This window comes from Dermacentor silvarum, chromosome 1 (assembly GCF_013339745.2).
Source record: "Dermacentor silvarum isolate Dsil-2018 chromosome 1, BIME_Dsil_1.4, whole genome shotgun sequence".
NCBI classification, from domain to species: Eukaryota; Metazoa; Arthropoda; class Arachnida; order Ixodida; family Ixodidae; genus Dermacentor; species Dermacentor silvarum.
The window spans coordinates 247,641,406-247,663,825 of record NC_051154.1 but is presented as its reverse complement, the minus strand read 5'-3'; the positions used below and the strand labels follow the sequence as shown (position 1 = coordinate 247,663,825).

The window sequence follows — 22,420 nt, the reverse complement described above, 5'->3', positions numbered from 1 at the left end:
ACTGCCGCCGGGATCAGCCCACGTTTTTGCTCACGGACGCGGATACGCAAAATACCGACCACCGAGAGTGGTCGGCAGCCAAAAAAAAAAAAAAAATAGGCGCACGGACGCGCAATGCTGCAAGCACTCGTGCTATGTAGCGCGTTGCAACTCCGCCGGTATAGCTCTACGTCGGTGTGGTGCCGAAAACGTTCGTGGCAGGCTTCTGGGAACCTGTTTTCTCTGGGGTTGCTCCCAAAATAGTTGTGCCGGACAATGTCCTGGCATCAACAGTGAAACCCACGTGAGTTCATGCAACACCTCAGGCGGGCTAAAATGGTCACTGATCGTGTTCCAGTAAGCCAACGTCATCACCGGTGCAGGGTTCACCATTTCAGCGTCTGCTTCCAGGTGATGGGTTGACCCTATAGACTGCAGGGACGCCCCCCGGGTCAGAAATGGGTTGTAGGCTTCCCCAAGGTGAAGCTGACCCGATTATTCGGGCGCAGCCACGAGACCATACAACCTTCCCAATCCCCTGACGCAGCAGCACCATCAGTGCTACCACTTGCAGTTTCGGGCGGCCCAATACCTCTCTTTTTTTTTTGATAGGCCGTCCAACAAACCCAATCTGCGGCCCTTCTAAGTAGGGTATAAGGTTCAGTGTAAAGAAACCTACGGACCCACTAAGTTCATTGTGCGTAAGTAAACAAGGTCCAGGAGTCTAAAGAAAACGATTTTTTTAACATAACGAGGAATGAAAAAATATTGTGACTAGTCACATAAGGACAGAGACAGTCGGCGAGCACTATTATATGCAACACTTAGATAGAAATGTTGCATAGTGCCAAACAAATGGCCAGGAACTCAACACAATAATAGAAGTGTAGTCGGGAAGACGGATAGAAAAGATCCATGCGAGTGACTCAGAGCAAATTCCAATTGCCGGCATTATTTCATCTTTCGAGAGGCACCCGTGGGCACTATACTGACAGGTGTAGTTGTTTGTCTTTTTTCGGTGACTGCTTTTCACTGGCTAACAAATGTTAAACGTTGTCGCTGGGCGCAAGACGGGCCTTTCTGTAAAGGAAGTTTCTCGAATGTTATCGCTGCTTCTACCTTTTGCCTATGTTGTCACCTAACCTTGTGTAATTAGATTGTGTGTGCGACGCGAATAGTGGTGTGCATTCTAGAAATTACGCGAGCACCGGCGATCACGCTGGAAAGTTCATTGAGCCATATATAAATAGCCGACGAGCCTTATCCGCAGAATCAGGTTTCGACGATCGCCGCCTGTACTCGTCGCTATCGTTGTGCTTGAGCGTTAGTTGTTTTGTGGGCACAAGTTCGCCCAATTTAGAGTTAGTTTCATCACTCGCAGTTGTGCCACTGTCTTATTCTTCAACATAACTACAACGTGACATCTGCTGGAGGTGCTTTTTGCGTTTATGTACGGCACGCCATCGTCAAACCCAAACCCTGAAGACAACGCCAACGTCGCCCCGGACCATCGACCTAGCCGCAGGCTACAAAACCTGCACCCAGAGCACAAACCTCTACCTGAGACGACCAGGAAGATCGTGACCAAATCAGCTACTGCAATTACAGATTGAGAATATCACCTGCAGCCATGTTACTGCAGCAACCCAGGGAACTACCTATCTTCCGCAGAGCTTCGCCCGACGACGCAGAGACCAGACTCAAGACTTTCCAAAGGGTTTCAACCTTCAGCAGCTGGAACTTTGAGGCAAGCTGCTCCATGTGAGCCACTTCTACTTGGAAGACGCCGCTAGGATCTGGTTCGAGAATCAGGAGTCTACTTTGGTGATGTGGGACGTGTTTTGAAGCAACTTTCTTAGGACCTTCACAAACATCGTACGCAAGGAAAGCGCTGAAATTTTGCTAGAAGCTCGTGTAAAGCTACCGAGCGAGAGCATCGCAGTTGTCACGAAAGAGATGACTCGACTCTTTCGTCACGCCGACCCCAACACGTCCGAAGAGAAGAGAGTTCGCTTCCTGATGCGTGGTGCTAAGCAAGAACTTTTCACCGGAATGATACGGAACCCGCAGAATACCTTCGGAGAGTTCCTTTCTGAGGCCACCAACATCAAGAAAACTCTGGAGACGCGGAATAGGCAATACAACCGCGGTACGCTGAGGACGAACTACGCCGAAGCTGGAGCACTAGATACCGAAGACCTGCGTGAAACCATCAGATTGGTTGTGCGAGAGGAGCTGCAGAAGCTGCGGAAGCAGCCTCGATTGCAGACATCGTCCGGGACGAAATCCAGCAGTCACTTCGAGTTCCTCAACCACCGCGGCGTAAGCCGGTCTCCCCGCTGCACAGGCGGTTTCCCCGCCTGCTGCCGCCGCAGCCAGCCCGCAAGTACGACCGTCGCCCCATGCAACCTGCCATGGACGACAAACGTTTGGCGCCCCCCCCCCCCCCCCCCCCCCCTTCCGTCCGCCGCCCACTTTGCTATCACGGTGGAGAAGCTGGCCATGTCTACCGTCATTGCCCATACCGCGAGATGCGTCTGCGAGGATTCGCCGTCAATGCGCTTCGCGCGCAACCGGGCGACCACCATCGTGACATCGTCGACAGCTTCACAGGAACTCAGTGGATACCTCGACGACCATCGCTTTTGCCGTCTCCAAGCCGCTACTTCTCGCCGCAGCGCAGGAAGTACGCTGGCTCAACCCGTAGCCCGATCTGCCAGCTCTTATCAGGAAAACTAAAACAGCAACCGATGTAGGTGCACTTGCTGTTTGTCGAAATGTCGAAGATCCTCCGCTGCTGACGACGATGTTACAAGAACCTTCTCGACGACGCATTAACGACAAGCCGCCACCCAGACGAAGACTTGAAGCAAAGAAAACGCCGCTGAGACAAGACTTGATGACCAGAAGCAGCAACGACGGGACAATAGGAAGCAGTCGTGACCCGACGCCGCGACCTAACTGCAATGCAAGACAAAGAACCACCGACCTCGACGTGCTTCTCGACGGCCACGAAGTCCCCGTCCTTGTAGACACAGGAGCCGACTATTCCGTTATCAGTGGATCCTTCAGCGCAAAATTAAAGAAAGTCAAGACTTCATGGGACGGCCCCCAAATCAGGGCAGCAGGAGGACGCATAATAACGCCGACTGGAATCTGCACGTCAAGAGTTACACTAGATTAGATTTAGTTACACTAGACTAGATTTACTATGCAACGTTTGTGATCCTACGACAATGATCACGGGACGTAATATTTGGTATGGACTTCCTCAACTAACAAGGCGCAGTCATCGACTTAAGGTCCAAGTTGATAACGCTGTCCACGGACCAAGCAATACCGCCGTATAAGGCCAACGGTTGCCGTGCCTAGAACGTACTCAAAGACCAAGTCAGCATCTCGTTTTGCTCCATGGTCACCATTTCCGTCTGCAACGAAACATCCGCAGACGTACAGAAGGCATCGTCGAGGACGACCAGCATCCACTGCTCGACCGTGAAATTTGCTGACGCAAGAGGAATCACTCGACCGGACGGAGGAAAAGCGAAAGTGACGCTGACAATTTAGCTACGAGTACAAATACCTCAACAAGGTCCCGACGAGCGCATACACCGAGGAAATTATGGAAACCAGCAATCAGATTGTTCTCTCGAATTCTGTCGCATCTACCTCGACGGCCTTAGTTCCCGAATTAGCATTTGACATCAATCCAAGCCTTCCAATGTGTAAACAGCCACAGGTCAGTAGTCTTCCGCTACAATACAAGGACTGCTTTTTGTCGTCATCAAAGATTCGATGAACACCAGTTGCCAAACATCACACAATAACCTGAGATTATTGCGCTCGGCCATTCCGTCACAGCCCGTACGTACCACGTTTAGATGCGAGAACGAGAAGCACTAAAGCAGCAAGTCGACGAAATGTAGCGTAACGAAATAATCCAGCCATCGAACACTCCTTGGGCATCACACGTGGTCTAAGTGAAAAAGAAGGATAGAACTCAGCAGTTCTTCGTCGATTATCGCCGCCTGAGCAAAATCACAAATGACGTATACCCCCTCCCACGGGCAGACGTCGCGTTGGAGCGGCTCTGCAATTTGAAGCATTTTTCGTCGATAGATCCCAAGACTGGCTACTGGCTGATTGAAGTCGACAAGAGGGATCGATAGAAGAGCGCCTTCATCACGCCCAACGGCCTCTACGAGTTCAAGGTCATGCAATTCGGACTTCGCTCAGCACGTGCAACGTTCCAGCGCATGATGGACACAGTATTAAAAGGTTTGAAGTGGCTGACTTGTTTCGTCTACTTGAATGACGTCGTCGTCTTTGCCGCGAATTTTGACAATCACCTTAGGTGGCTTCAGACAATAGTAGAGGCGATCAGGTCATCCGGACTGACCCTGAAGGCGGAAAAATGCCGCTTCGCGTACGAAGAACTCCTATTTCTGGGCCAAGTCAGCAGCAATTGATGAGTCCGTCCTGATCCACCGAACATAGCTGTCATTGCGAGCTTTCTGGCTCCCGTCGACATGAACGCAGACCGCAGGTTTTTCATAGGCGCTTTGTCACGGACTTCTCTCGCATCGCCGTGCCTCTGACTCTTCTCACGAAATCAGACGTCGAGTTAAAGGTGGAAACGCTGCAAGTCGAGGAACTTGAACAGCTGAAACGACGCCTACAGTCGCCACGATTACTCGCCCACTTCGACGAAGACGCCAAAACCGAAATGCACACCGACGCAAGGAGCCTAGGACTCGGTGTCGTGCTTGCCCAGAGAAAAGACAGATGTGAAAAGGCCATAGATTAAGCTTGCCGGTTGCAATCGAAAGCAGAAGCAAATTATTCTACTATGGAAAAGGAATGTTGATCATTTGGGCTACGACAAGATTTCGGCGTTACCTATATGGTTGGCCGTTCAACGCCGTAAGCGACCACCACGCTTTGTGCTGGCTGGCAAACTTGAAGGGCGCTTTGGGACGCCTTGCACGATGGTGCTTGAGAGTGCAAGAATTTGATATTACCGTGGTGTACAAGTCCCGATGAAAGTACTCTGATGCCGACTGCCCGTCTCGCCCGCTCATTGAGTCGCCGCCTCAAGTCGAGCAAGACGACGACATGTTTATGGAAACAATAAGCGCAGACGACTTCACTGAACAGCAACCAGCAGACCCAGTACTAAGGAGCCTTGTGGAGTTCTTGGAAGGCAAGAGAAACTTTGCCGTGCGGAAACTGACGCGGGAATTGTCTTCGTTTTCTCAGCAAAATGACGTCCTCGTAAAATACTTCTCGCCTGTTCGCACCAACCACATTCTCGTTGTGCGCTCAGCACTTAGGCCAGAGGTTCTGCATGGCCTACGTGATGATCAAACAGCAGGTCACCTGGAGTTCTGCTGTACGCTCGCGAGGGCACAAGAGAAGTACTACTGACTGCATCTGACCGCCGATGTCGCCCATTATGTCAAAACATACCGAAAGTGACGGAAGACACCACAGGTATAAGGCCAGCGGGATTGCTACAGCCTATTGAACGTCCTCGCGGACTGTTCCAGCAGATGGGAATGGACTTGTTGTGGCCCTTTCCAACGTCAACTTCTCGGAATAAATGGATCGTCGTGGCTACCCACTACCTTACCCGCTTCGCCGAAACGAAAGAAACGAAACGAAAGTGGCTGAGTTACGCACACTGAGTCTCACTGAGTCGAGGATGACGCAATGCGCTTAAGTTTCGCAGTGACCTGTTGCACTTACCTAATTGATGAACCTGATTAGTCGAAATTAATCTTGTTGTGCGAAATTAATGTAATCATAATTAATCTGAATTAGGGTCAAGTATTTTAATATGAATAATTTTTCATCAGCCGTATTCATCTCGATTGGGCTTATGTTATATAATTGTAATTAATCCTAATTAGGCTCGTGACATTTTAATAATGCTTATTAATTCCTGATCAGCATTAATCAATTAGGTGTTAATAAAATTGAAATTAACTTATGCTTAATTAGCCTTGATTTGTAATTATTGTAACCTAAACTAATTTTACTTAACCTCACAATTGTTAATTAGTCTCAATTAATCGTCATTACGCATAAGTAATTTCATCGTAATTGATCTTCATTAGACTTCCTTACCCTTCATTAGTGTTAAGGAGTCCTATTTGACCTTAGATAATATCATAGTAATTATTAGTCCTTTATTAAACTTAATTACTCTTGAGACCTCTTCAGTACCCACTATATATACTCATAATCATAAATCTCAGTAGTCACTAGTAGTCATGAGGTATTCTCATTTATACCCCCGTAGGACCCCATGTATACCTAAGGAGCGCATCGTGTCAGGCGTTAGAGACGGACGGACGGACAGATAGATTTACGAGGGAAGTATCCCTAGAATGCTAACGCATTATAAATGGAAACCGAGGAGATTCATGGTTTCGCAATATCTCAGTTCTGCTTAGGATGCAGAGAGGGATTTTTTAGTATTCTGGCATGCACCAGACCGCTTCATTAGGGCCTGGTTCCATCTTAATTTGGCGCTTGAACTCATCAGCAGTCGATCCATTGTTTACCTTCCGGGTTGTCTCGAAGCTTCGTCGTAAAGCTTTAGACAAAAGATATGCACCACTGCCCTTGGCGCATATACAGGGCGTCCCAGCTATCACGCAGCACGATCTAAAAAAAGAGGAACGGCGTTACGCAAAGCCAACCTATAGTGCGTATTGTTTCCAGTATAGTGGAGTAGCGGCCAGTAATTTTTTCGTTACTGAGATTGATTATTAATTGTAATTAATTATCTAACTCGAGAAGTACTGTTCCAATTCTCAAAGTGTCAATGAGAAATTTGTAGAGCAACATGAAAAACTCCCGATACAGCTTTCTGTTGCTCAATACGTGCTACATAAAAGTGTTTTTCCGAGCATGAACGAAGCCCGCGAATACATGCAACGTGCCTCGAGCGGCCAGTCGCGCGGCAATTCTGCATGTATTCAGGGGCTTCTTTCACACTCGGAAAAACACATTTATGTAGCACGTATTGAGTAACTGAAAGCTGTATCGGGAGTTTTTCATTTTGCTCTACAATTTTCTCATTGACAGTTTGATAATTAGGGCAGTACTTCTCGACTTAGGTAATTATTAAAAATTATTTAATTAAATCTAAGTAACAAAAAAAAATACTGGCGGCTACTCCACTATACTGGAAACAATATGCACTAGGTTTGCTTCGCGTAACGCCGTTCCCCTTTTTTAAATAATGCTGCGTGATAGCTGGGACACCCTGTATACGTTAGGTGCCCGTTTACGATGGAAATGTAGCGGAGTGTATTGAATGAACTGTGGCTCATCTATGTAGATACATAAAACGAAGAGTACACAAAGTGAATACTTCATATATGGCGGAAACTAAAGAAAGGAAACGCGAACAAACGGTGGTTGAAATTTCCCTCAAGTGGCCGTTAAACGACGGACCATATGCAGATTCCTTCAAGGCCATTTGCCGCATTGACTCTTGCAGTCCGATGAGATTGCCTATATAGACAAAATAAACGGCATAACGCGGTGGCGACATTGCTTTGTAAGCCGCGTTAACGACAAGAACAAAAAGAAAAACCACGTCAGTTGAAACGGTTTAAGATAAGTGAGTGACTTTGTTCGTTATCTGCGCGGCCACTAATTTACCGTGGTCCAGATCTCCGTAAAGAAACCGGAATACGGGTCTGTTCGTTGTGCATACGAACTGGCTGAAACAGGTGTTTGTGGGAGAAAGCGAACGATGGTGGCATTGAAAAATGGACCTCCGAGGCATGCATCAGCCAAGCGGTGACCTGAAATCCCCCCCCCCCCCCCTTCTTTTTCGCTTCCGACTGGCGCTTTCAAGTCGTGGCTGACGATTAGGAGGAAGGGAAATCAAATATTTGATCTTGACGTGCCAGTCCTGAACTTTCGCCTTAAAAAGGTAACGGCGTGGACAAACGAAACACAAATTTCGAGCCGTGAGAGCAGCTCCACGCTGAATGCACGGTTGGTAGGAAGGAAGGGAGGTAAGTGAAACACGTAACCGATCGAAGCATAATCGGTTCAGCTAATCTGTCAGCCGTCTGCGGGTGTACCCGCGTCCCTCGGAGGGCGATGCCTCCATCCGCGGGCCTGAGTGGATACTGCTTGGTCGGATGTCGCAAGTGCGATCTGCCCAATTTCAGGAGCTGTGATCTGATTGACTCGCGGCCGTGCTGGAATATGACATGCATAAGACATCACGCAGTGCGCGCTGATAACGTGGCTACTCGGTTGGGTTGGACGTTCGAGTATATAAGACGAAACTCGGAGCTACTGGAGCACAGAGTCGAGAGCTGCACCAGCCGAGACGTCACATTCACTCATCATGAAGGCAGTTGTAAGTAGATGCAAAAACGGTTGCCTTTCGGCATTAAGGATTCTGCGCATGTGAGGTGCCCACGCGCTGACGTATACTTTCCTGGGCTTGACATCACCTAGGTGTATACGTCAGAGCAACGATGCGAAAACGTCCGGAAGGATTTCATTGTTCTGCGAGCAACATCGCGAACAACGACATACGCATGTTTAAATTCTTGTAGCGCTGAGCAATCCGAGCAGCTGGATTTTTGTGAGCCACTAGAAGAACCATATTACCTGCCTTTTATCAACTGCATGAGCAGGCTCTACATATGTGTTTGCATTAGGAGTGTCAAAGTGGACAAAAGTGTATGTGGGAAGTCTGGGAAGCCGGTCATGTCGTAGAAGTAGAGAGGGGCCACGTGGGAGAGCTTAGAAGAGTGTGTTTATATGCATGTAAAAAATTAAATTCTGGGGTTTTACGTGCCAGAACCACACTATGGTTATGAGGCATGCCGTAGAAGGGGACTCTGGATTAATTTTGACCCCCTGGGGTATGGTAACGGGCTCCAAAAGCACAGTACACGGGCGTTTCTGCATTGCGACCCCATCTAAATGTGGCCACCGCGGCCATGATTTGATCCCACGACCTCGTGCTTAGCAGCGCAACGCCCTAATGGGTAATCAACCTCGGCGGGTGTATGTATTCATGCATATATATGGGTGTATGTATGTATGTATAGAAACACATATTCAACTCATTAACAAAAATGCACTGATTAACTTCTTAATTAATTACTGTACGGTTCATACAGGAATTTACGGAGTGTAGCCGGCGAGTTTGCAATACGTATCCACTTGAAATGAATTTCCAGGATGACACCAGTTTCGAGTTTTTATTTCCCAAAGTGCCGGACGAAATACATGAACGTTCCGGTTACTTTTGTGCTTCAATGCATAAGAGACCGTATTTTTACGGCGATGTTGATTGCGCAAATCTCCAAACTGGTGTCAATCTGTAAATTATTTCCAAGTTGATACGTCTTCCAATGTCACCGGGTACAATTCTTAAACTGTCCTATGTGCACTAAAGTAATTAATCAGGAAGTTAATTAGTGACTTATTGTTAATTAGTTGTGTATGTGTTTCGATTTCTAGTGCAAATAATGTTCACCTCTCTCAGTAATTCAGCTCAAGGACTGAATTACGTTATCTGCAACAGGCGATTTTAAAAATTCCATAGAACTTAAAAGTGATCACGCTCTATAGCATTTATCGTTAAATCGCCGCTGAATTTTTTTTGGGTCAGAGTGCATTGATCGATATGTGAAATAGTACTGGGAACAAAAATAGGGTTTAGCAAACTCGCTTGGGTGAGGCACTTTCTAGGAAGAGACTTCATACTGTACTGACTACATGTACCATTCTTTGTAGGTCAAGGTTGCAGGTGCTACATTTTCTCTTTGACGCATTCCATTTTCAAGAATTTCTCAGACAAGGAATGAAGGAATGAGATATGAAGTGGGAAATGTGAAGCGTACGACCGACTTGTTATTACGAAGAAAAGAAAAGTAAAAAGCAATCAGCGAGCAGAAAAGTTAGAACGTATAGGGGGTTGATGTGGTTGCCTTACCGAAAGTGAGAGAGGAAAGAAGGCAGGGAAGAACGCAGCCTGGTCATATACATGCAAATCGGATCGTCGACCGCTGCGTGCCACCAGCGGTGCGCTACCTCTTATTAGAGAGAGAGAGAAAAGTCACAAGGGAAAGGCAGGGAGGTTAACCAGGCTGAGCACGGTAGGCTACCCTGCACTGGGGAAGGGGGAGAAGGGGTTTGAAAGAGGAGAAGGAAGAGAGAAGTTCGCACCCTGAACATTTACACAGTCAAGCGTTCATCGCTGAGTAGTGTGCTATATAATTGTGCCGCATGAAAAGCGAGCTGCACAACTATTGAGCTGTTAGTGACCTATATGTTTGCACGCCTCATTCGTAATTAAAGCATGCTAACGACCATTTCGTCAAGTACAGTGTACACCAATACGGCGATAAGCGAGGAAAAACAATGTAATTTGCGTTCAAGTTTCTTGCTGTTCAGCTGGACAGTAGTATAACATGTGTCCCACGTAAGTTGTGCCAAAATGGAAAAATATGCAACTGCCACGTAGCTGGACAGAACAAAGGTAATATTCTTTGACATCGTTTGAAACAAGTTAGACTGCTTTTTTTGTTTTCCGACTAATCACATAATTCGTTATTATTGATTAATCTACTTGTCAAATATTATATTAAGAGCAAAAGTGTAAATTAGAAAATTATAATCCGCCATGAAAGATTCTCGATCCAGCTTGCTGTTGCTCAACACATGCTACGTACGTAAAGGGCTTTCTTTCACGCTTGAAAAAAAAATGCGAAACACGAAAAACACTTTTCTAAGCCACAACGAAATTCTTGGCTTTCTCCAGTGCCTCAGGGCAACAGGGCTTTGCGACCGTCTGTTTACACCAAGTTGTTCAGGTGTGTGCGCACCTATGCTCCGTCTCTTCCTTTCAGCCTCCGCTTCCCTTTGTCCCCCTTCTCCCAGTGCAAGTAGCAAAACGGACGCGCGCATAGTTAGGCCTTCGTGCCTTACCCTGATTTGCTTGCTTCTCTCTCTTGGCTTTCTTTTGAACAAAAAAATGTTACGTCGATCATGGTCCAGACGTCATTCACGCTTATATCTGCAGGCTATCCTCGCTACTTTCGCCCTCCTTGTGGCTGTTACCAGCGCCGGCTTCGTCGGAGGTTGTGGCGGTCACGTCCTTGGATACGGCGGTCATGGCCTTGTACACGGAGCGGGATACGGACTGGGCTACGCCGGACACGGCTTTGGACTGGGGCACCTTGGCTACGGATATGGCGGCTACGGCGTGGGACACAGCGGCTACGGCGTGGGACACGGCGGCTACGGCCTGGGACACGGCGGCTACGGACTCCACTACGGCTACGGACTCGGATACAAGCACTAGACAAAAATAAACGCGCGAAATGTCAATCACTTGTCTTTGACTATATCATTTACGCTGTTTATAAACAACTGGAAAATTGAAATGCGCCAATACCCAACACATTCGATGCACGAGATGGATGACACGCGATCACAGTTTAATCCCTGCAATAGACGCAATGAAATACGCAAATGTAACTCGCTGTAAAACGAATTTACTATTGCGTGGCTAAAGAAATGTCGACGTGATTCGAGAAGCGTACATATGATATCCGGAAAGGTATGTCACTGGGTGATACTGTACAATGGAAGCAGACGGATATGACGGATGTTGGAGGAGGAGGAAGAATACAGGCTGTTTCATTCGGCACAGTGGGGATGTCGACCCCTTCCATGAGTATGGCGACTGCGTCCGTAAACGCTTGTTTCCGAATACCATAGCCCTTTTGCATTTACCAACGGAAGAAACAAGAAAGCTGTCGTTTACATCACAAATGAGCTAGAAATAATTTAGGTAGGAAAGCTTTTTCAGTAAGGCGTTCGCATTGGTGTAACTGCAGTGTAATGCTCCGACAGCTAAAGTGATTTTCATCCAGACCACGGTAACAACAGGGAAAGGGTGCATCGGCAAAGATACTATTGCGAGCTGAGAAATTAAATTTTGTTTGGGTTCTTCACGCCACTCCAAATAAAAGCGCCCATAATAGAAAGAAGTCAGGCGATCACATTTTATTTCTGCGTGTTTTCCTTTCATGTAGACTGTCTAGGGACGACGGTGCGGCTAGTAGGTCATGGTCCATTGGCAAGCAGCAGCACTTAAGACGAGGGCAGGAAGAGAACGTCTCTTGTGGTTCTTCCTCTCTCTGTCTTTGATGTTGCTGCGTGCAATTAACTGTTTTAGGGACGCCGGCTTTCGAAGCACCTAGTTCTATTTTTTATATCCTCTTGTCTCTTTACACTTTCTTCGCGTTTGCCGTGGCGTCTCGTTCATTCTCTTTGGGATGTGATTTTGATATGAAAATCTCTGCGATAGGCGTTCATTAATGCTGCTCTTGCCTTAGCACTTCGGCAGCGTTGAGAAAAAAGTTGTCGCAGTTTCACCTGAAAGGCGAAGCATCAATTGCGATAGCAAATTTGTAGAGAGCTATACGGAGTAATGATATTAGCTTTATCAGCTGTATAAACTTGGACATGCAGCAGCACCGGCAACACGCAGAACTGTTGTCGACGCCGTCGGCGTTTTTGCCCGCGTTCGCTCAAAATGCGTGCGGCGTTGGTGACTGTTGCCGGAGCCTCTGATATAAATAGGCACTTGGTGCCGCAGCTAAACGTCGCCTCCCTTCCCTCCCCCTCCCCCACGGCCTCTCGCGCGTCGGAAGAAGGAGCGTTTGCTCTACATATATGGTGATTGTAAAGGAGGAAAGAGACGCCTACTTCTGCAGCCCTTAAGCGAGCACGGCGCAGAACGCGCGTTTGTTCTCCGCCGTGCGTTCACTCCCCGTGAAAGCGCGCGCCCCTCGCGCCCTTTCACTCGCACATACAGCGTTCGGCGCGCGGCGACGATTTCATCTCCATTGACGTCATACGGAACCTCACGGCGACGGCGACGCCGACGGCAGAAATCTGCTTTTGAGTGTCCATATAATTGCTATCGCAATAAAAGAGTCACCTAATACACACTGACACTGCGTTCGGGGTGAACAAGTGGTCGTAAAATGAAAACAATAGGTCGGCCTATTTCACCATTGCCCCAAGTTGACTGGTACCAAGAAGAATAGTATTTTTCTAGACGTGTGTAATGTAAGTGCGGCAACTTCTGTACATGCTACATCAGATTGTAGAGTGTGTTTTTTCGGGAGATAGCTAAGAATGGTTCCAAGAATTCGGGAATAGACCGAATGAGAATAATGATGGCTACGTCATCTAAACTAAAGACATTGCGCCATGAGATGTCAGTTATCTCATCATCATCATCTTATTTGTGCCCAATGTAGCACGAAGGCCTTGCCCTGCGATCTCCTAGCCTACCACTACTGCTTGTAGTTTCTAAGTGGGCAGTAAATATTACCACACAGGGTTGCTAAGGTTTCGTTGGTAAGCGCTACAAAATATTTTTTCAGGAGTGGTTTCACAGGTGTGCTTCGATGTATGACCATCCTTTGTTTTAATGGCGCAACTAGTGCAGATAAATGTTCTCCGTTCCTTTCAGTGAGCAGAAGACGGTTTATTCATTCATAACACCTATATTTTTTAGACAGGTTTTGATATATAAGAAAGAAGCCCGCATAAAAAAGTAACAGCAGATTGCATGTATCTATATCTCTGGTTCTTTTCTCTTTTGAATTGCGGTGAGCAAGGAGCAGTGCAATTATGTGGTGACTAGCCGCTCCACATCTGCCGCATTCCTCGTGCGAAATAAGACACGCAGACTTCCCCTGGCTTTAAGTACGACGTCGTTTGAGAGCTTGGGTTCTTCCACAGGTTTCTTAGTCTTCACGCTGAATTTGGATAAAACTTTCGCCAGCGAGCTTTGCCTCTTGCATGTAGAAGCGTTGACCTGCAAAGGAAAATGGCGCATGTTTAGTGTTCTAATACATCCCGCATAAACACCGCGTTTCCTATCCCTCTTTTTTTTCGCGAAAAGTGGTAAACGCAATGCCTAGTGGCGCAATATTCTCAAATGAAAAGCATATACTAAAGAAGGCCTGACATAGTGAACATGCAGGGTAAATTTCGAACAGAGGGAAAATAAGATAATTTGAAAAGAATACGCTTATGATAACCAAGAGGTTCGCCGCATAACCCTTTTTACTCACATTGGTGCTATGGATTCATTCCGCTCAGGAAAAATGATGATGATGGCCCGCGTTCAAACTAATGCTTTACTTCTGCGTGACTGGGTGGTATTAAAAGTTTGGTATAAAAAAATAGGGGTGTGTGAATAGTAACTTCTGTAACCGAATCGAATACGAAACGAATAGAGCCAAAAAATGTCACTGTTTCGCCCGAAAGGCGAAGCATCAATTGCGATAGCAAATTAGTAGAGAGCTATTCGGAGTAGGGATAGTAGTTTTATCAGCTGCATACAATTGGACACATTCGCTTACTAACTGAATTAACAAGCGTGGTGTCAGCGTGCACAAGCAAACATGAATAGATCACACTGAATGACCGACTGTCAAAACGTTGGCAGCAAGCGCAGCCGCCGCAGCGGGCGAAGGTTCGTGCGGTCTATCGCTTCAACGGAAACTGAGCGGCGAATGCACAGCGCCTACAAAGGTCAGAGCCGTGTGGAGATAAGAGACGGTGCGGGCGACCGCCACAAGCGGGCAAAGTACAAGCCCAGTTGTTGGCAGAGTAGAAGCTGCCCCCCTCCCTCCCGCGCTGCCTTCCCGCTTTCTTGCGTTCGCGTTGGAGATTGAGCGGCCAGTTCCCCTTGCGCCCGCTTGCAAGACACGCATTTGGTGCCTCAGCACAGCGTCGCCCCGCCTCCTTCCCTCCCGCCCATACCCCCACGGCCTTTCGCGCGACGGTCACGTTTGCTTTCCGCCGTGAATTCGCTCTCCGTGATAGCGCGCCTCCCCCGCGCGCTTTCACCCGCGCATACGGCGCGCGGCGACTGATTTTATCGCCCTTGGACTTTATATGGACCTCACGGCGACGGCGACGCCGACGGCTGAAATCCGGTTGAAGTGTCCATATAATTGCAATCGCAATAAACAAATCGAAGCGAAGATCGAATATACTTCTCGAGCAGTCTTTGAATAATGCGCAGCCTATTTCAGCATTGATGTGAAACAAAGTTCACATCCAAGTATTCGCTAGATTAGCAAGCTTCTGTCATTGTACTGCACATTATGAAATAAGCCAACAAGGGTGGTGGCTCGGGCTAGTTGGTAATTCATGGTAGAAACGACGTGCAGCGCGAAGGACAGACTGAGCGAGCGCAGTGTGTGTAGTCTCTTTCAGTCCCTGTCCTTCATGCTGTACGTTGTTTTTATTATGAAATAAGCTTCATCGAAACCTTGAATATAGCATTTAAAATAAGCAGGCTTCTTCGGAGCATGCGTGGTCGTGCATTACCAGAATAACGTTTGAAAAGACAGTCTTGTTAGCGTGTTAGGATCTGTAAATGTAAGCCTGGGAGAATAAACTGACAAATGGCCAGTTTATTCTGGCAATGGGCCAAAAAATTCAAAGGCCCTTTCTTAAAGAAAGATGGTTGAACGCGAAGTTTGCTCCCATGCAAACTGAACCAAAGTCAAAGTCCAAAGCCAACGTTCACGCAACGAACCCAAAAAATGCTGAGCGACCCGATACGATGCATATGTTATTTGATTGCTTGTTTAGGATTGTATTTTTTGAACGTTGAAGTTCAATGAAGACACATTTTGTTATGTTGCATAGCTTTTATTTTAGACAATGTAGCCGTTGATTACACGCACAAACTCACACTTTCACAGACGACTCTACACTTGCCACAGGATTAATTGCCTTGTGATCGCTGTGGTAGCCGATCAGAGGCTCTGCCGTTGCCGATGCACGGGATCGGCTTTACGTGCACGATCACGCTCGCGCTCACCTTCGCGTACGGCAGCCTCTTGTGCCGTGCGCTGCACCCGCGGTCTGCCCATGGTGACGGCCGGGAATGCATTGCACAATGCGCGTAATGCAATGCGGATATATACAGTTATTCTGTGTAGCGTGGCGTTGCAGTTCCCATTGTTCTTATCGATACAACTGCGAATGTAAACTGTAGTGCTCTACGGTGACGTATGTCGTGCGCCGTTGTTCTATTGTGTCGCGCAGATAGTTCCATTGTGTAAGTTGGCTTTCCTGCTGTGCATTTTCGGCGCTCACGGACGAATCCGTGAGAAATAGAAAGCTTCGCCTTAAAGTTGGAAGCTCTCTTGAAATGAATAGAAAAAAAATCTTAAAAGATAGACGAATACCAGACAGTTGGTGACAAAGTAGAATGAATTTAATTTATAAAGGTAAGGGGAAAATGTAGAATTCACTCATGTAGACCATTGACCATTACATCGATAATATACAGGTTAGCGATGCAGGCGAATAAATTAAAGATGCAAGCATGGGTAGAGAGTAATGACATATTGGGAGAACTTCGAAATGGCTTCAGAATCGGTAGGCGTCTGGATGATAACTTATTTGTCCTTACACAGTGTATTGAAGTACACTGTGTGAGTCGGTCGGTCCGTGTTTATTTAAACCAAACAAATACATCGGTGAAAAAAATTCGGTGTAGCTTGCACTAGTAGCGCAAGGCTAAAGACACAGCGGAGCTGATCGATTCCTAGCTGGTTGTGGCTATACGAAGTGATGCTATAAGTTAAAAGAAGTGTAAGCATTTCCTCGTGGGAACGCCTCGCGAATCACTTGCAGTCCGAGCACATGTATGGGAAGTGGAGCGAAAGTTATGCACAGTGTACGGCTGGCACGCAGCAGACGAAACGCCGGGATGACGTCATGGCGCATGCGCACTAGCGCGCAGCTGGTGGATGTTCGGCGGAGCCGTGTCCGTGTCGGGCGAAGCGAGCGCGCACCTGCACCGGTGGTTATTTGGCAACGCGAGGTGACGTCATCGCTACTGCTTCGGCGCATGCGCGGCTAAGCGAGATTGGAACAGGTGGTGCGCAGCTGTGGCTTAGTTGTTGCTAGGCAACGGAGCTGAGTTTAAGCGGACTTCGGACGTTTGTCCTCTAGTTTTAACAGCTTCGCTCTTAAAAGGGGAGACGGCGAAAAGGCTGCTGAATACTGCAGCTTGACTAAGCACCATCCACCCTATAAGAGCAGTGATAGGGTAAAATATACAAGCAAAAGCGAATAATTATGCAAGCAAAAAGCGAATAATTAAAGTGCCAGGGTAAATACACAAGCGAAAACAAATAATTAATATAAATCTTGTGCGAAAAATAATTTTTTACATATAGCATCATATTCGTACATAATAAAGCAAGAGAAGACAAATGGCATTGTAGTTCTATGCTTATTGAAAACATAATGATATAAAGCAGTACAATTTAAGAAATGCAGACTTTGAAGACCAATTAATTACATTGGTGGTGTTTAGTGTGCCGATTTCAATGTCTTGCTGCTCATATGCGGTAAGAGTGCTTGGTAATGTGTGGCTAAGCCTTTGCGTTCCGTAAATAGCGCGTCATAATGGCATTTTCCAGGGCGGTTTATACCGATGGAAGTAAATACTTTGAGTATGTTCAAAGTTCGCAAGTGTCGGAAATATGTCACGCTTCCCGCGATTTGCACTAATGTAGGATTGTAGCAATCTGCATTTGTATGCGTCGTTCGCCATGACACTTCATGTGAGCTCTTAAAGACATCTATACTAAAATCCCCACCTACAGTAAACATATAATTGATAGAACTTGCATGTGACAAAAGACGATAAGAAAATGTTAGGCAAATGAGCCATAGACGTGCTAGGAGGGCGATACAGAACAGCGAATACATTTGTACCCTTCTTGATCCATAAGGCTCCGTAGTTTTTTGTGATAAGGCATATTGTTCTATTACTTCACAAGACACAAATGTTGTTAGAATGGCAATGTCACCCCCTCTACTCTCCATGCGGTTTAAAGAGAAAGCGTTGAACCCCGGCAGCATGAAATGTTCTGACTCACTAGACTGCCACGTTTCTTTGAACATTAAAAGATCAAAGTTTTGTGCCACATGATTCCAACAGCTAACTGATATCATTTTCTTTAGTTGAAGTGACCGTGTGTTTAAGTGCATCGCTTTGAACAACTTAATGGCGTTTTTTCTCGATTTGAGAAGGTGCTGAATGTCTTCAGGGGCCATATAACTAGCTGACATCGCGTTTCAAACAGTCATCATCGAGTGCTTCTAAAATACAGTTGTTAAGTGCTGTTAATCTTTTCCACATCACTTTTGTGACAGATAGCAGTGATAAGTGACGTCTACGTGCGACGGGCAAATATGTTCCCATTGCTTGTCCAAACGAACTTCCAACCGTTTTCGCGCTTTCGTGAAATTGCCATCCCCAGTATTCGTTTCATTGCCGGGCACAAGTGCTCATTTTTATAGATGGGAAGCGTCGTTCTGCAATCCGATAGTAGCGTTCGTTATCACTTTTCGAGCGACATTGAGAACTTTGTCACGTTTTTCGCGGCGTTGAAACTGGACAATGATGTTAGGTTTATCTATATCTTTAGTCTGCACCCTGTGGCAGACAAATCGACGTCACAGGCTGATATGGCTTCTCCGATAGCTTCGCCAACTTTCGTTAGGAGTTGGGCGCAAGGTTCTCACCATCTGCTTTTACTATTGCCTTGATTGCAATGTTTCGAATGCGCGAGTATTGCTCAGATTTTAGCATCTTTCTTTGACAGTCAGCAAGATCTTTTTCGAGAGCAAGGATCCTGAGTTTAAGAGCATCGTTTCCCTTCTTAATACCTTTGTTCTCGTTCAGAACGAAGTCATGTCGACAGTTCGCATCATCGAGACTTTTGCTAGCACAATTAAAGCTAGATTTTATTTCTTCAAATTCCGCACGCATTTTACGATTGTTTGTGCGCATGCCTCATTCGAGAACATCTTTTGGGCTTTTCCACTCAGCCCTCATTCCGACTGGTGCTTTCAAGTCGTGGCTGACGATTAGGAGGAAGGGAAATCAAATATTTGATGTTGACGTGCCACTCCTGAACTTTCGCCTTGAAAAGGTAATGGGGTGGAAAAAAAAGATACACAAATTTCGAGCCGAGAGAGCAGCTTCACGCTGAATGCACGGTTGGTAGGAAGGAAGGGAGGTAAGTGAAACACGTAGCCAATCGAAGCATAATCGGTTCAGCTGATCTGTCAGCGGTCTGCGGGTCTACCTGCGTCCCTCGGAGGGCGATGCCTCCATCCGCGGGCCTGAGTGGATACTGCTTGGCCGGATGTCGCAAGTGCGATCTGGCCAATTTCAGGAGCTGCGATCTGATTGACTCGCGGCCGTGCTGGAATATGACACGCATAAGACCTTACGCAGTGCGCGCTGATAACGTGGCTACTCGGTTGCGTTGGACGTTCGAGTATATAAGACGGAACTCGGAGCTATTGGAGCACAGAGTCGAGAGCAGCACCAGCCGAGACGTCACATTCACTCATCATGAAGGCAGTTGTAAGTAGATGCAAAAAACGGTTGCCTTTCGGCAGTAAGGATTCTGTGCATGCGAGGTGCCCATGCGCTGACGTATACTTTCCTGGACTTGACCTCACCTAGGTGTATACGTCAGAGCAACGATGCGAAAACGTCCGGAAGGATTTCATTGTTCTGCGAGCAACATCGCGAACAACGACATACGCATGTTTAAATTCTTGTAGCGCTGAGCAATCCGAGCAGCTGGATTTTTGTGAGCCACTAGAAGAACCATATTGCCTGCCTTTTATTAACTGCATGAGCAGGCTCTACATATGTGTGTGCAATAGGAGTGTCAAAGTGGACAAAAGTGTACATGTGAAGTCTGGGAAGCCGGTCATGTCGTAGAAGTAGAGAGGGGGTGGTAGAGCTTTGAAGAGTGTGTATACGCATGTAAAAAATTAAATTCTCGGGTTTTACGTGCCAAAGCCACAATATGATTATGACGCATGCCGTAGAAGGGGGCTCCGGATTAATTTTGAACCCCTGGGTAACTTTCACCAAAAGCACACTGCACGGGCGTTTCTGCCTTGCGACCGCATCTAAATGCGGCCACCGCGGCCGGGATTTTATCCCACGACCTCATGCTTAGCGGCGCAACGCCCTAATGGGTAATCAACCTCGGCGGGTGTATGTATTCATGCGTATATGCATGTATGTATAGAAACACATTCAACTCAATAACGAAAATGCACTGATTAACTTCTTAATTAATTAGTGTACGGTACATATTGGAATTTACGGATTGTAGCCGGCGAGTTTGCAACACGTATCCACTTGAAATGAATTTCCAGGATGACACCAGTTTCGAACTTTTATTTCCCAAACTGCCGGACGAAATACATGAGCGTTCCGGTTACTTTTGTGCTTCAATGCATAAGAGACCGTATTTTTTACGGCGATGTTGATTGCGCGAATCTCCAAACTGGTGTCAATGTGTAAATTCATTCCAATTTGATACGTCTTGCAATGTCACCGGGTACAATTCTTAAATTGTCCTATGTGCACTAAAGTAATTAATCAGGAAGTTAATTTGTGACTTATTGTTATTAGTTGAGTATGTGTTTCGATTTCTAGTGCAATTAATGTTCGCCTCTCTCAATAATTCAGTTCAAGGACTGAATTACGTTATCTGCAACAGGCGATTTTAAAAATTCCATACAACTTAAAAGTGATCACGCTCTATAGCATTTATCGTTAAATCGCCGCTGAATTTTTTTTGTGTCAGAGTGCATTGATCGATATGTGAAATAGTACTGGGAACAAAAATAGGGTTTAGCAAACTCGCTTGGGTGAGGCACGTTATAAGAAGAGACTTCATACAGTACAGACTACATGTACCATTATTTGTAGGTCAAGGTTGTAGGTGCTACATTTTCTCTCGGACGCATTCCATTTTCAAGAATTTCTCAGACAAGGAATGAAGGAATGAGATATGAAGTGGGAAATGTGAAGCGTACGACCGACTTGTTATTACGAAGAAAAGAAAAGTAAAAAAGCAATCAGCGAGCAGAAAAGTTACAACGTATAGGGGGTTGATGTGGTTGCCTTACCGAAAGTGAGAGAGGAAAGAAGGCAGGGAAGAACGCAGCCTGGTCATATACATGCAAATCGGATCGTCGACCGCTGCGTGTCACCAGCGGTGCGCTACCTCTTATTAGAGAGAGAGAAAAGTCACAAGGGAAAGGCAGGGAGGTTAACCAGGCTGAGCACGGTAGGCTACCCTGCACTGGGGAAGGGGGAGAAGGGGTTTGAAAGAGGAGAAGGAAGAGAAAAAGTTCGCACCCTGAACATTTACACAGTCAAGCGTTCATCGCTGAGTAGTGTGCTATATAATTGTGCCGCATGAAAAGCGAGCTGCACAACTATTGAGCTGTTAGTGATCTATATGTTTGCAACGCCTCATTCGTAATGAAAAAGCATGCTAACGATCATTTCGTCAAGTACAGTGTACACCAATACGGCGATAAGCGAGGAAAAACAATGTAATTTGCGTTCAAGTTTCTTGCTGTTCAGCTGGACAGTAGTATAACATGTGTCCCACGTAAGTTGTGCCAAAATGGTTTTATGCAACTGCCACGTAGCAGTACACAACAAAGGTAATACGAGTATTCTCTGGCATCGCTTAAAACAAGTTAGACTGCTTTTTTGTTTTTCGACTAATCACACAATTAGTTATTGATTAATCAACTTGTCAAACATTATATTAAGAGCAAAAGTGTAAATTAGAAAATTATAGTCCATCCATGAAAAATGCTCGATCCAACTTGCTGTTGCTCTACACATGCTACGTACGTAAAGGGCTTTCTTTCAGGCTTGAAAAAAAATGTGAAACACCAAAAACACTTTTCTAAGCCACAACGAAACTCTTGGCTTTCTCGAGTGACTCAGGGCGACAGGGCTTTGCGACCGTCTGTGTACACCAAGTGTGCACGTTCAGGTGTGTGCACACCTATGCTCCTTCTCTTCCGTTCAGCCTCCGCTTCCCTTTATCCCCTTCCCCCAGTGCAAGTAGCAACACGGACGCGCGCATAGTTAGGCCTTCGTGCCTTACCCTGCTTTGCTTGCTTTTCTCTCTTGGCTTTCTTTCTTAAAAAAAAAATGTTACGTCGATCATGGGCGAGACGTGATTCACGCTTATATCTGCAGGCTATCCTCGCTACTTTCGCCCTCCTTGTGGCTGTTACCAGCGCTGGCTTCGTCGGAGGTTGTAGCGGTCACGTCCTTGGATATGGCGGTCATGGCCTTGTCCACGGAGCGGGATACGGACTGGGCTACGCCGGACACGGCTTTGGACTTAGGCACCTTGGCTACGGATATGGCGGCTACGGCCTGGGACACGGCGGCTACGGCCTGGGACACGGCGGCTACGGCCTGGGACACGGCGGCTACGGACTCCACTACGGCTACGGACTCGGATACAAGCACTAG

The 22,420-nt window shown here is 46.7% G+C and overlaps 1 protein-coding gene across 2 annotated transcripts; it reads left to right on the top strand.

The window, feature by feature from the left end:
- The first annotated feature begins 8,264 nt into the window (after nucleotides 1-8,264).
- LOC125942127 (neuropeptide-like protein 31) lies at nucleotides 8,265-22,420 on the top strand. 2 transcript variants are annotated; one of them, XM_049660230.1, is made up of 2 exons: nucleotides 8,265-8,371; nucleotides 22,139-22,420. In XM_049660230.1, the coding sequence occupies exons 1-2, from the start codon at nucleotides 8,360-8,362 to the stop codon at nucleotides 22,418-22,420; spliced, it is 294 nt and encodes a 97-aa protein (XP_049516187.1). In that variant the 5' UTR covers nucleotides 8,265-8,359. The 2 variants fall into 2 exon arrangements, with proteins under 2 accessions (XP_049516187.1, XP_049516188.1); XM_049660231.1 differs by lacking the exon at nucleotides 8,265-8,371 and adding an exon at nucleotides 19,365-19,471.